At 44.6% G+C, this 15,106-nt stretch overlaps 1 protein-coding gene across 1 annotated transcript; it reads left to right on the top strand.

Moving 5' to 3' along the window:
* The first annotated feature begins 1,296 nt into the window (after positions 1-1,296).
* Positions 1,297-14,440, top strand: zc3h7bb (zinc finger CCCH-type containing 7Bb). Its single transcript, XM_070990661.1, has 21 exons — positions 1,297-1,510; positions 2,380-2,441; positions 2,561-2,597; positions 2,897-3,094; positions 3,446-3,604; positions 3,785-3,925; positions 4,021-4,063; positions 4,154-4,395; positions 4,576-4,855; positions 5,277-5,335; positions 5,512-5,611; positions 5,813-5,974; positions 6,115-6,320; positions 6,413-6,513; positions 6,680-6,861; positions 6,969-7,048; positions 7,585-7,850; positions 8,079-8,184; positions 8,595-8,703; positions 9,093-9,226; positions 9,342-14,440. The coding sequence occupies exons 2-21, from the start codon at positions 2,383-2,385 to the stop codon at positions 9,375-9,377; spliced, it is 2,700 nt and encodes an 899-aa protein (XP_070846762.1). The 5' UTR covers positions 1,297-1,510; positions 2,380-2,382; the 3' UTR covers positions 9,378-14,440.
* The last annotated feature ends 666 nt before the right edge of the window (positions 14,441-15,106 follow it).

Here is a 15,106-nt window from a genome sequence, read left to right as displayed (position 1 = left end):
TATTTTATTTCAGTGCTCAGATTAAATTTACTCATTGGATTTCTGCTGCTTCAGGCGAGGGGAGTGGTCTTCACTCAACTCATCCCTGTAAAAGCCGCTCAGCGAACTTTCAATGTCTTTGCACGGTTTGGGTCGCTATTCAATGTCCGCTTTTGCTACCTTCTTTGGTCTCCTTACTGGAAAGTGGCAGAAGTTCAGGAATTCAGAGGACTCCTCAAAGAAAGAGACTCTCACACAGACGACAGGACTGGCTCCTCCAGGGTGTCTCCAGTCAGGTGGAGGTGATCCCGACCCTTTCATGGCAGAACTCACAGAGCAGACGCCCATTGAGGATGATTTGAACCCTCCGGTGGAATCATGTGAGGAGTTGGAGCCTCGGAGAAAGCCCACTCTGTGGGAAGACCCGGGGGACAAGAGCAGAGAGACCAATATGGTCACCCCCACCCAGACGACACTGCAGAAACCCTCGACAGGGAGAGAGGCACCTGACAGAGAGGTAAGGCTGAGAATATGTAATAAAAATAAAAGTGATGAAAATCCAATAATTATGCAACATATTGAACCTTTCATATTCTTTAACAATACATTTATTACATTAGTGGCTTGGACCAATATCAGTACTTTTTAGGTGTGTACAAAACCGTAATAGTTGAAAATATATGTTAAATTAATATTCTTTGATAAAAAAAGGTTAATACAAAAGGAGCTCAGAATGCTTTATATGACGATAAAACAATATCAGCCTGTAAATAATAATAAAACAAAGAGGCAATGACTGTTAACATTATTGTTATTATGCAGTTAAATCTATAAAGGATGTGTGCGTTGGGAAATGCTTGAAACTCAAAGGTGTAAATACCAGTAGTGGAACCAGTAACTACATTCACTCCAGTACTGTACTTAATTTACTTTACTTCACATATAAAATACTGTACTTTCTACTCTCACTACATTTATCTGACCTGGCAACTACTAGTTACTGTGCAGATTAAAATTTCACATTCAAAATATGAAAGAATTTGACAGAATATAATATGTTGTAACAGCTTAGTAACCAAAAGTGTATGAAGTGGGTGAAATTAACTCCATCTCGACAGATGGAGGGTAAGTATTTTTTCACTGTTGTATTACTTTTATTTATGTACAGCTATGAATAATTTTCTGCCTTTGAGGAGCACCGCTGCACATCAGGTGGAAACTGAGACCAACCTTAACACTCTTTGCTGCCCTCTTCTGACGACGCTTCTCCTACAAACTTGTTGCGATGTTGCACTGACCGAAACAGCTAGCAGTTAGCAAGCTAGCTAGCAAACATTAGCAGGTCAGTATCCAGCAGCAGTCGTAGCGCAGAGAAACTCGTGCTCCGTCCACATTCCAATGACAGGGACACTAAACTTACAAATATGCGCCTGGATATCGAGTGATATTTGGCTGGCCAGTTTTCCTGTCTTTATCGCCAACGCTCTGTGAAGCTATCTCTGATCTGAAAAGCGCACTAACTGAACTCTTGGTGAGTTGCCGTGCTAAATGAGGGCTTTGGCTATTAGCTTTGGCTGTAGTACTAGTAAATGAAGTTAGCTAATTTACCTGGTCGCTAGTTAACTCTAAATGTATATGCAGTCTAGCCACATATGTCAGCTCAATAATTATTCTCCATAGACTGTAAATTAAACAATACAATGCATGTGACTTGGAAGGGAGAGAAACATTTTTTTCATTCTGCCATTCAGCTTTTCTTTAGCTAAGCTAAGTTAGTGATTAGCCATTAGGCGAATGAGCAACTAGCGTTAGCTGGCTAATCCTACCTAACGCTGTGTAACATCACACATCGTTACCCTGACTTACGCCATCAGCAGTAAACCCTAGTTGTGTAATAATTTGCGTGCATCGCTGTCGGTGCAGCGTTTAGTTGGAGTTGACAATCTGTAAGCCTACAAATCTGAGGCTAACTTTAGCTAACGCTATCATTTCCCCTAACACTGTGGTGGCTAACGTTTATAGTTTTTTGCCACAGTTAACGTTTGCACGCCATCTTATACTCCCTTGTAAATATTATTCAAATATTTCTCGGCTCTGTTTCTCACAGTAAAGACATGTTATTGGAACCTTCGTTAACTAGTAGCCAGCTTCACCGTTAGCTGTCTCAGCTGTTTATTTACGCAAGTCCGATGGTTGCTTAGCGTGTTTTAAAGGCAGGCCTTGGCTTTTCTAAGAGGACTGTCAGTAGTTAGCGGGTTTTGCAAACAGTGGCAGAACATAACCTCATTCACCAGGGTCCTAATTTGTGGGGATATTTTGACCGCTGTCAAAGCTGTTAGGATTGTTTGGCAGGAAGTGGAGATTTAAGCTGTTGTAAGTCAACCTTGTCTTCACCCTCAGGCTATGGATCCTGACCGACAGAAACGAAGAGAGGAAATTCAGAAAGCGATGAGCTTTATCCAGTAAGTGAAGAGATAATATTGACTTTGCCTCCTTTATAACTAACTAGTGGTATGACGACCAAAGTGCAGACTGCTTGCATGTTGAGACCAGTGACAGTCTTCTTGTTTCCTGACCACAGGTCATCATTGCCTTTCCCAGAGCCGGAGAGTTATGAGGTTTGCATTGATCTTTATTATCCCATTTCTCCCAACAGTTCACAACTTAATCACCACAATGTTTACACACACAGATTTCACAGTGAATCAAACTCACATTTTTTTTTTTTTTATATCCTGGATCTAGATTTGAGCTCAGATGTTGTGATTTCTCTTGTCCTCAATCATTTTCTCTCGTGCTTTTCTTGTCCCCCTCATTGTCTTCTCTTTTTGATCATCTCATGCTCTCTGTCACCTTCTCTCTCCCTTTGTCACCTCCCTCTCTCTCTCTCTGACCTTTCTCTAAACGCTCCCTTCAGGCATTTCTGACACAGCTGGTGTGTAACTTGCTGGACGAAGGCAATTCTTGCTTTCGAGACGGGGATTGGCGTCAGGCGACCCAGCAGTATGGGGAGGGCATCAGTGTGGCCCGCTATGCTCAGGCTGAGGCCCTCGTCATCCCCTACGAGCTGCTGGAGAGCCTCTATGTTAACAGGGCAGCTGCCTTCTACCAGACGGTGAGGGACAGACGTAACTTGCAGATGCTCATGTTGACAAATAGAAAACACAGTAGGGAATGTTTATCAGTTTGACTTATCATAGATCAGTTACTGGTAAACCAACAAAGTGAACAGTTTTTTTTAAAGACACAGTATCTGTGATAGTGCTGGGTTGAAATACAAGCTCTTAGTCCTTGAATGTGGTCTCATTTGCGCTTATAATATCAAGGGATCATTGCCAGTCTAGTACTTTCACTTGCAGGAAAATCTTGTAAATCCAGTTTACTCTTGTGTAAGACACTTTTTTGGTGTATGTAAAATGATCCTTTTCTTGCTCTCACTTTATATCTGTGTGTCTTTCTGTCTCAGAGGGAGTATGAGCGTGGTGTTCAGGACTGTGACAGCGCACTGTGTTTGTCGGAAGGCAGCCGCAGGGCTTTGTACCGCAAAGCGCTCTGTCTGAGGGAGTTGGGACGATTCAGAGAGGCCTATGAGTGTGGAACCAAATGTCTCCTCACAGCACCACATGTATGTCATCAGCACTGAAAACATAAATGCAAATGACCTTTTCCCCATGTCATTTTTGATTTCTAGTCAAAATTTATGATGACCTCTCAGGGTTTTCCCCAGGAAATTAGTTAATATGTGCTTTAGCTGAAATCTGGAGTAGAATAAAATAGAATCTTGTTTTTGTGATTTATGTTACAGGACAGACAGGTCAGTGACCTGGCCCAGGATCTGGCCAATAAACTGGGCCTGAAAGGCCGCAAAGCTTACGTCAGTCCGCAGACAGAGTCCACAACCACAGAAGGGGAGAGCCATGGGGAGACTTCTCCGCCCACAGGAGAGGTGGGTGCTGTTGTTGCAGTGTAAAGTTAGAGACTAAAGCTAGAGATTGAATGAGAGGCTAATCCTGTTTTCAAAAAAAATCTGTTTGTCTTCAGATGTCCTCCAATGGGCTGGAATCTCTGGGTGACATTGGACCAGGTATGACAAACAGACATGCCTGCTCCTAACCAGACTCACATCTGTTTCCCATATACATCTCCCTTATCTCTATTGCTTTATCCTCCTCAGCGGACCTGTCGAGTGCGCAGTGCATACCTGCTCCTTTGGCCACACCCATCCCAGTCAGTGATGACCCGGCGACCTCCGTGGTGACTCCATGCACTGACCTGTCAGAGAGTCCCAGCAGCCAGGCCCTGCCTCCTATGCCCTACTCTGTTCCTGTGTCGGAGCACATGGAAGAATGCAGCAGCAGTGTCATCAAGGACGAGCTAGACAGTCTGCTGGAGTGCATCCCCAAGAAAGTTAGCGAGGTGAGTGAAGGACAGATGAATGAGAGACAGGCCACAACCGTGACCAGAATTGTTTTATTTGTTCATTTTTCTTTTTTTTTTTATCAGGACGTGCTGTAAATTGTTCTTTAGTAGTTGGTATTTTTGCTTGATTTAAATTTAGAAAGTAATGCTTGTTCCTCGCACTGCCTCCTGCTTCAGAATCCAGTCCAGGGTGCTATCCCAACCAACCTCCCCAACACGGCGGTGGGTCTCCGGCCTCCGTACTCCCCGAACCTTCCAGCCACGTCATCCCAGCTCCCCCCAGCCTTCTTCAGCTCCTCCATCAGTGACATGCCCCCTCTGGAGCCTTACTCATCACTGGGCTCCACCCAGGCGCAGGACGCACTGGGAGGCTTCCCCACAGGGGCCACGGATGGAGAAGGGAAGGCGGGAGTCGCTGCAGGCGGGCTGGACTCGTTGTCTGAGTACACTCTCCCTGGTGAGCAGAGGGTTAAAGTCATGTCTGTGTTTTTATATAATTTAGGGGAAATAATTTTTTTTTAAATGTTGCATTAAGTTCTCTTTTCAAAGACAAGGCAGGGAGACGAAATCTCAGACATTTTAAAACTTGAATCACCAGAAATCTTGTTAATTGAAAATTAAACATAATGCACACCTGCACACTGTGCTGTAGTTTAGAGGAATGATGAGCATGCCAGCTGTCATGTTAAAAAACACCTGAATGCTGATTCAACTACTTGAACAATCAGTGCAGTGTCTTAACTTGCTCTTGCTCGGTTAGCAGAGCAGTTCTTAAGGAGCTGGCTTTAACGTGAGATGTGCATCAGCAGCAGACAGTGTGAGTCAGCACCATTACAATATGGTGTCTGACATCAGTGTCCTTGTGTCTTGGTCTTCAGGGGGACGAGTGTGTCACAGCTTCATCCCTGGAATGCGCAACCATAGTGCTGCACATGCAGTGAGTAACATACACAAAGTTCTTCAAGTACTTTTTTTTTGTTTTGCATCAACTTTTGGCTTTATGTGGTACATTAAGGGTGCCATTTTTTATTAATTAGCAATGATTTCTGACTATGCTGCTATGCAGCCTTTGGGTTTGACATCACGTTTCTGTGTCCCCTTCTTCTTCCTCAGAATGGTCCGGCAGGAACCAACCTGTCTCTCCTCTCCAGGAATCCTCTGGCAGCCACACATGAGTTTCGGCAGGCCTGTCATGCCTGCTACAGCAGAATAGGTTGGTTCAAAGTCACTGACTTCTGAGTCACCTTCTCCTGCTATCCTAGCATTGGGCAGTGTTAGCACACTGTCTGTGTTTTGTCATGTGAAATATCAAAGCACTGCTTGTAAATTCATCTCATCTTATGAAAGATTTAAAAACAAATTGTAGCTGTTTTACAGAGTAATTTAACCTTCTCTTTCTTCCTGTTGCTTACAGGTCCACGAGTGATGGACTACAAGTATCAGCCAGAGGCAGCACACCGCTGCAAGCGGGATGTGCTGCTGTGCCGCCTCAAAAACACAGACGACCCCACTTGGAAGAGGATCCGGCCACGGCCTGCACGTAACAACTTCCTGGGGGCATTTGTACTCTGCAAAGGTATCTATATATTATGAGTAATATATTGAATATGTGTTTAAGGAGGGAAATCAGTTTGTGAAGTATCCCTAACAGCCAAATGGAGTTGAAATATGGCAGAAAGTGTGTTTATATTCTGTTCTACATTCTCTCTCCCTCAGAGGTGCAGGAACGTCAGGAGTGCCAGTATGGGGAGAACTGTACGTTCGCTTACTGCCAGGAGGAAATTGATGTGTGGACCCAGGAGAGGAAGGGCGCGCTGAGCCGAGAGCTGCTCTTCGATCCGCTGGGCAGCACAGAGAGACGTGCGCTCAGCGTCACCCGATTGCTGCAGCTCCACATGGGCATGTTCATGTTCCTCTGTGAGGTGAGAGCACAGTCTGCGTTTCTCTTGTTCTTTTTGGTCTCTTCACACCTTCGCACTTTTGGAGCACCGGCATCTCTTTCTTCTTTCAACAGGAATGTTTTGACAGTAAGCCTCGCATTATCAGCAAACGCAGCAAAGAAAACTTAGCGGTCTGCTCAAACCTCACAGCTCGACACCCGTTCGACGACAACAAGTGAGTGAAATGGACTTTCAGGGTCTTCAGTTTGCTCAAGAGGAGTCTTCAAATTCAACTGCGTTAGATTTATTAATAGTGTGATCAGACCCAGAGGGGACACTGAAAAATGTCATTTTGTCTCTTGTCTTATTGCTTGGTAATTACACATCTCTATCCACTGCAGGTGCCTGGTGCACGTGGTGAGGTCAGCCAATGTGCGCTACAGTAAGGTGCGTCCTCTGCACCCTCTCTGCCAGTTCGACGTGTGTCGCCACGAGGTGCGCTACGGCTGCCAGCGCGAGGACAGCTGCTCCTTTGCTCACTCTGTCATAGAGCTCAAGTGCTGGGTCCTGCAGCAAGACACTGGTAGGTAGAAAACCCGTCAGTTGTCTTTTTGAGCAGGGAATCCATGAAGGGAGCGTCGGTGATCTATCACTCCATTCATGGAGCTGCTCTCCTGATATTTCCTCCAGGTATCACCCATGAAGAGATGGTGCAGGAGTCAAAGAGACACTGGCAAAGGCTGGAGCAGAACGCACAGAAGCAGCAAAAGGTGAGACAAGAAAGGGCACAGAGACAGTTGGGAATCTCGCACGGCTTTTCTCTTTTTCTCACCAATCGAGTGTGGCAGTTCCTCCTGTACTGCAGTTGTCGCTGCAAATTTCCTGTTAGCCCTGGAGGGTGTAGGACATCACGTCCTCTGATACTCATGGCAGCCAGACAGTACTTTTCACCCGACAAGAGCTTAGTAGTAATGTATAGGTGAATTTTTGAGGGTTAAGATCACACCTACAGTTTCACCCAGAGTTTGTCGTTTGGCTGCTCAAAGTGACTCGAGTTGTTTCTTTATTAGACAGAGTTTTGTTTCTGGATTGAGTCTCCCGTGTAGCTCAAACTAAATGTAATCGTGCATTTTGTCAGATGTTCTCACTTCTTTTTCCTTCACCTTTCAGGCTGTGATTGTGTATCTAGCTTCATGATTATTTACAACTAAACTGTTGTCTGTGTTTTTATAGGATTTTGACAAACCAAAATTGATCAGTCTGTCTTATCAATGTCAACTCATTCCTCTCTGTCTGTGTGTTTCAGCCTATCCACATCCCCCATCCCAGCAGCAGCATACCTGCAGGAGGAGTAGGGGGGATGGGGGGTGGCGGTGTCGGGGGAGATGGCATTGGCGGGGGTGGTGTGAGCCCAGTGGGCGGGGTGGGAGTGGGGGGGTTAGGAGCGGTCGCAGGAAGAGGGCGCCCCCTCAACCTGAAAATGAAGTTTGTGTGTGGCCAGTGCTGGAGGGAAGGACAGGTCAATGAGCCGGACAAGAACCTCAAGTACTGCACTGCCAAAGCACGGCACAGGTGAGGCCCGCCTCACACACACACACACACACACACACGCACACACGCACGCACACACACGCGCACACACACACACAGTCACATCAGAACCTCACTGTGACGCTTTTCCTTAAGGCTGACTGTCCATATTACACTTCAAGTTGTGCACTTACGGACCAAAGCTGCTGATTTTGAGCCTTTATGTTTATTTCCATTGTTTGGACTCACATTAGCAATCTGTCTCCTTAGCTGGACGAAGGAGCGTCGCGTCCTGCTGGTGAAATCCTTTGAGAAGAAGAAGTGGGTTGTTGTTCGCCCTCTGCCCTTCTCCCGCACCTATCCGCAGCAATATGACGTGAGTTCCTCGTTTTTCCTGTAGTCGTTATGCACTCCTCTCACCTCTCCGCCCCTCCACCTCTCTCACATGCAGAGTACAGCTGACTCTGTTTTTGCCTCAGGGGCAGGTGTTGTTGTAAACCTCCATTCCCCTGCGTCTTATTAGTCTGTAGCTGCCAGCTTGTCTGTGACTGTGGAGACGGAAGTAACGCCATACTGAAGTCAGTGTAGGATTACCATGTTTCAAACAATCACTTTATTTTATCCAACTCTTACCAGCAACCGTAGGAGTTGCAACCCTGGTTATGTGACACTCTCAGTCATGGCATATGATTGACAAGGTGACATTGTCAGAGTTTCGGGGAAATCTGCAGCTGCACACGCTAATGTCACTCTGTAACCCTTTGCTTCTGCCTGTGTCTCGTCCAGATGTGCGTGCACGTAATGAAGCAGAAGAAGTGCCACTATATTGGGAATTGCTCCTTTGCTCACAGTCTGGAGGAGAGGGACGTGTGGACGTACATGAAGAACAACAGCTGTAAGCTCCTGGCTCCATTCAGAGCCGCTGCCTTTTGAGATGAGCGTATTCAGAGCTTTTGTGGTGGTTTGTGTGCTTCACACATTCAGATCATGTTCCACCTCAAATTTGGCCTTAATTGGGGATAGCTTTGAGTTTAGCATTTTATTTATAGTATATCAATAATAAAGACAGTTTGTTAAGGTGTGCTTTATGTATTTAAGCCTGTTTTTCATTTTCTAATCATGGCCTCAGCTCTGTGTGTCTCCTTTCGCCCACCACCACGACAAATAGATTTTTCAAGTGCCGATCCCACTCCACTCGCGCTGCTCCTTGTTCTGCGTAAACACATTGCACTCAAGGTCGCAGGGGTCACCCTGTCCCTCCTCTTGTCTTTCTTGCCCCTGCAGTGAGAGATATGCAACAGATGTACGAACTGTGGCTGCAGCTCACCAATCAGAGTCGACGCACAGATAGCTCTGCTGTGACCCCGCCCCCAGAAGACAAGCAGGTCACCATAACAGCAGATTACACAGAAAGCATGGTGAGTGGATAGAACGGCGTCATCGGGGCAGGAGAAGAAGCTGTTGATGTTCCAGTGTTCTGCACTGGAAGTTCAGTGGTTAGTGGAACGTAACTCGTCGATGTTTTCGTTTCAGGGAGGCCAGCGGTTGTCAGACGGGGACGATCTCTGAGTGTCACTGTGTGAACGGAGACTCTGCAGACAGAGACAGAGGGACAGGCCTGCCATACCAGCTACCACTGAACAGTCGGTCATCTCGCCAGTCTGACCTCCTCTAGCATCTAGCCAGCAGCGTGAGAGTAGATCGACACAGAACAAAATGGTTGACCTACGAATACACACACACACACACACACACACACACACACACACACACGCAAACACTTTCACACAGCACACGATACACCAGTCACAGGCACCGATTAACACAAAGAGAAAGCTTTGCAAGTGAAAATACAGGACTTGGCTTGATAGTTGTGTTTTAATATCATGCTGCAGTTACACACAGTACCTTTAGGTTCCCCCTCAGCAGATTATACTGCAGATGTTCCACAGACGGCTAGTTTTGCTCTGACTAAAATAATCAGCTCGTACTCCCTAGTGCTTCTCCTTATTCTCTTTCTTTTTTTTTTTTTTTTTCTTTTCTTTATCCTCGCAGCACTGACGCAGTTCTTGGGTGGGCGCGCTGGTCGCAGCCCTTAAATGTCGCTTGGCGAGAGTTCAACACTGAATCGAAGCTCCGTGCTCGTGCGCTTAAAAGTTAAAATTTGAACTTTGGAGTGCCAAAAAAAACGCCAAGCCCTCAGTGCTGTCGATGGCGAGACTGAAGAAACTATGGAGCAGCGTTTAAAGGGGTTCTTGTTGGACACTCCTTGTTGAGCTGCAAAACGACCAAATCCCACTCTCCTTCCTTCGCTGGGACATAGTGAGAGAATCAAAACAACTCTCTGAGACGAACGCTTCTGAGCGCTTCTTTTTTTCTTTTTTTCAAGGGGAGTTGTGCTTCCTTGTAATATTGTCTGCCATATTGGTAGAATGCTATGAATGTAACGCCTGCATGGGCCTTTAAAACTATGAAATTAGTCATTTAAAATGTTGCTGTGGTCGTGGAATGTATGCAAGTATATTTACATGCCCAAAAACAAACTTGTGTAACATGACAGCCACCGCCCCCCCTTTAATTGATTTAAGAGGGCCCCTTGATGGCTGGTTATGTATTCATACCAACCGTTGTGCATGGGATGAGCACAGACACGCGCACACACACTCACATATTAACCGTGCAGTCAGCCGATGCCCAGGTGAATCAAAGCATGCGTGAATGTCAGCTCCTCTCAGGTTGACACAGATGGGGGATGAAAAAATCAGCTGTTGCTCACACACCCACAGTTAATGGCAGAGCAGTTGCTGCCAAAGCAACCAAGATGCTGAAGATGGTGTTCACCATCAGACAGAAGTGACTGCAGCACACATACAGAGTCCTGGCTAGAGCTGCTCTCAGCGAGAGATCGGATCAGACCGCAGATGCCCATACAAAGAATGACGACCCCACCTGAACTGAAGAACGAGATGCTCAGAATACCGACCGTGAAGAAGAATTCATTTGTGAAAAACGAGTTTTGTAATAATTAAAGAAAAAAAATCTGTGCGGATTATATATAATTTAAAGAGTGAAGAGCTGGGAGGAAACGCCTCATGAAAGATTATTAAGAATCTATTTTCTGTAGTTTATTGTAAGAGAATTGAAGATAATTTGAAAGTAAGGACACGTCGTCGCTTCTTCACTTGAGCTGGGGTCGTCGTTTTAGTGCAAACCAATCTCGCCCCCACAGCCTTCAGATGGAAACCTGTGTTCCTCATATGCATCCAAGTGGTATGTTCCTGATAGCTAACGGTAGCCCTAAGATTAACCCTTTCATTGTGGGAAACCTGCTAGCTTTAGACAGGGAAACCATTCGCACCTCATATTGTGCCTATAAACACATCAACATGTGACACACACATGCACACACACTTAAACACACAGAGGCAGGATATGTGTGGCCATCTTATTCTAGCCTTTAATGTGGACGGAGACACGAGGAAGGTATGTCTATATTCAGATACAAATACACACATATTATACATATTTACAAATAATGGTATACTACTAATAATAATTGATAACTTAGCGGTTAAGCTTAATAAATATATAACCTGAAAACCTGTATTGATTACATAGAAGAACTTCTTGTTATTGAGGTATTGCTATATGACATGTATCGCTGAACTAGATGACTATAGTGATTTTTTTTTTTTTTTTTTTTTTTTTTATGATTCTTTTTATTTCGTAATTTTTCCTTCTGTGTGGGTTGTTCCAGACGGGGTCGCAGCAGAGATTGATTTGAGTTTTCAGGCTGAATGTGTCGAAATAGATGACCAGGGGGTAAATCTCTTTCTTTGTTCACTAGTACGGCAGCTAACCTGGATGTACAGAATATGAAAATGTTCCTGTTCTGCAGCATATAGATTAAAATTCAGAGGAGAGGCACTTTATAATTTAAGTATTAATCTCATTTTCCTGTCCAGAGTGACTTCAGCTCAGCACAGAAAATCACTAAACAGCGTAAATTCCCAGTACTGAAGAACATTATGCTCAATTGGACCAAAACACTTATAAGAAAGTGTAAAGTAGAGACTTTTGTACCAATAGAGAAGAGTCTACAGTTGTTTGGTGAATTTCAATTTGGTGTGCAGTCCCACATTTAGGTCCACAGAGAAAAGCAAAACGTATCTTTAATTATCCGGCTTCACAAAAGCCTAATCAGAATTGAGTGGACAAGCACAGCCGAGGGTCAGCCCAAATTGCAGATCTGAGCCGCTCACTCTGCAGCAGTTCTGGGGATTGTTAATGAGCCCTTGTCTGGAACAGCCCAGGTATTAGCTTCCTCGAGGGATCGTATTACTACTTCTCCTAGTATTATGATGAATATGATGACGATAATGATTGCTATCTATTGACTATTTCTTCTCTATATGCTATTGATATATGTATGTTAATTGCAATGTATAACTCTCTTTATATATGTATCCATGTATGAATATAATAATTGACAGTAAATATGCGTCTGTGTATGCAGCAGTGCACAGCTCTGTCTGGGAGGCAGTGAGCAGAACACGTCCAGCTTCCGATGTTTCATGTCAGGCTCCTGAGCTTTTAACACGGCAGGTGGTCCTGATGTCAGTTATCAGCTGCCAGCAGCTGTAGACTCTCTGTAGTACATTTCACACAGTATCGTACACCTGCTATATATATAATGTCGTCCGAGCTCTGTTTGTCAGCCTTAGGATTGTTGGAGCGCTGGCCAAAGGAAAAAAAAAGAAGCTGATTAAAGTTCTCAGTATATGCACTGTTAATTGTCTCCCCTTCGCAGTTTTGGTCCTACCAAGAGAGCTCGCTGCTCACTGCCCGTGCTGTGCGTTTGTGTTGAAATTGACTCACCAGGCAAAGACAGATCTGGAAACAAAAGCATACATAGTAGCCTATATACTCCCGTATAGCGCCTTATTCGATATACTACACCTATAAGATGATACATGCCCCTATTGTATAATCCTGCTTACTATATACAGTATATGATACCTGATACCTATTATAATACTTAGACACCCTTATAAGGTAATTTAGATAAGAGATGGTGGAGCTGTTTTTCTTTCTGTGGCTGTGGAAGGGTGTTTGTTAGGAGAGCGCCACACACTCAAATGCTTGATCCTTCAGGAGGAGGGATGGATGAAGTTCGGGCAAATCAGATTGGAAATGAATAGAGCATTTGAGAGGGGCTCCTCTTCTATTGTGGGGGAAGGGTCAGCGTTAATGATGTAACTGACACACACAGGGGAAAAAAAAACAACTGGATAGCTGTGCTGCATGTTCTGTGTGTGTTGTTACAGGCCGGCGAATCATGACACAAACTGAAGGAGAGGCAGGTTTCTGCTGCTCTCTGTGCACATAACAAGTGTCTCAAACACACTTGGTTTGCACAGTGTATGCTTTGTCAGCCAACTGCACCAGATACTGTTCATTTCCATTCATGCTGAGGAGAAGAGACCAGTCCGTGGGTCCTGAGGTTTGCTAGGCAGAGGACTTTGACCCTGCTGCTAAAATCACTGTTTTGACTCTTGTTGCGATTAAAAAAAAAAGTCCAATGTGCACGTTGATAACAGATGTCTGCAGATGTGCGAGAGATCTGGCTTTACATTGATCCCATTTGTGTCCATCTTTTTTTTGTCTTCCTGGTCCTGCAAAGCATGATCAATGCTTTGCATCAGTCAGCTGTATGCAACCAAGAAAAGCAGGTCCTTTCACTTCAAAAGGCATCTTGCACAAGAAGTTGTTCAAGTAGTGAATCACCTATGCCTCGCATCTTTCTGATTTTCAACGTGAATGGTGCTCAGAAAGTGTGGCTGAACTCAGAGAAAGCAGGCTTTGTGTTACTCATGCTGACAGTGTTTAGGGTTTGTTTAACAGAGGAGGGTAATATCAGTTAATGGATGGTCCACACTACATCAATAATGACCTTTAAAGGTTATTATTACAAACTGCGTGCCTTGACCTTTGACTTTTATCTCAAAATGTCCTAACCTCCCCATGCTGGCTGCAGGATAAGACACCTCCAACACATGGAAGCTCTCGTATTGCCTTTCATACCATCTTTACAGTTATTATTATTACAGTTATCATACAGGCACAGTGGCACTTTGCTAATTGTCATCCTGGGTAGCTGTTTCCTCAAGTCACTTGGCTTAAAACTTAACTTTACACATCGTCTGACACGCTCTAGTCCTGATCTAACCTGAGTTTGTGCATCAGTTCTGGTTCTTACACCCTGCTGAGCTGTCAGCTGCGTCATCACATCCTGCCTCCCCCCTGCGGCCCCGGATAGTTTGTGTCATTTGGTTCCCGGCACCAACACACACCTTACACAGCCACACAAAACTCTTAATTTATCGGTTTTCACTCCGTTAGAAACGATTGGTTATTTAAATTGTTTGCAACAACTCGGATGAAGACACCAGGGTTGTAAGAAGTGGAAAAAACAAGGCCTCTTTTTGTACTGTATTTTTACATTTGGTTGTTTTATGCTTTGTTTTATCCTCTTGACTTTGTTTTCTCTTTTCTCCTCCCTGGTTGGACGTTCATGATCACACAAGTGGACCAAATCTCTTGAAAGCATTTAATAAACAGACTGTTTTAGAAAAAAAAGAAGCATACATTGATTATTATTTTCTGTTTATTAAAGCACACGGTTCATATTGTTGTGAACAGACCCTGCCATGTGTGGCTGGTTCTATTAGAAAACATGAATGTTTGCTGTTCTGAGCACGCTGCTTGAATACATCCCAAGTTGTTGTTTTTTTTGTTTGTTTGTTTTTTGTTTAGGAGGGGATCTCTAATAATCAACAGGAGGAAGGATTGAATCAACATGTTTCAGTATTCATATAGAGCTTGACTGTTGTTTGATAGCCTTTAATCAATAGACTTTAGACTTCAATTAAAAGTTGCAGTAAAGTCATTCCTTACTTAAAAAGGGTCAGTTTATAGGTCAAATCATTCATACCTCTGTGGTATACACCTATGCACATGCACCACATGGTTACAGTAGTTAAAACCTAATGTGACTTTCCAGAGTCAGCGTCGACCTGCCCAGCGCGCTTTTTCACACGTTTGTGCGGCAGTTTAACAAAAACACCTGACTTTAATAGATGGTTTGGTCGACGCAGGTATGACAGTTGGTCCTCGTGTGTGCTCACCTGCAGGCACACCCAGGTGGAAATGAGTTGTGATGAGCTGAGCTTCCCCTGCGCCCTCCCTGCGGCGACAAGCCGAGGTGAGAAACACGTGTTCTCTTCGCACGGGTGTGT

Source organism: Chaetodon trifascialis, chromosome 21 (assembly GCF_039877785.1).
Source record: "Chaetodon trifascialis isolate fChaTrf1 chromosome 21, fChaTrf1.hap1, whole genome shotgun sequence".
Lineage (NCBI taxonomy): Eukaryota > Metazoa > Chordata > Actinopteri > Chaetodontiformes > Chaetodontidae > Chaetodon > Chaetodon trifascialis.
The sequence above is the reverse complement of the archived record's forward strand: the minus strand, read 5'-3'. Positions and strand labels throughout refer to the sequence as shown.

Excerpts from the sequence above, each read along its gene's own strand:
- zc3h7bb (XM_070990661.1), top strand. The coding sequence starts at position 2,383 with ATGGATCCTGACCGACAGAAACGAAGAGAGGAAATTCAGAAAGCGATG. Across the intron at positions 3,926-4,020 it reads CTTCTCCGCCCACAGGAGAG|ATGTCCTCCAATGGGCTGGA; the intron begins GTGGGTGCTGTT and ends GTTTGTCTTCAG. Across the intron at positions 5,975-6,114 it reads GGCATTTGTACTCTGCAAAG|AGGTGCAGGAACGTCAGGAG; the intron begins GTATCTATATAT and ends TCTCTCCCTCAG.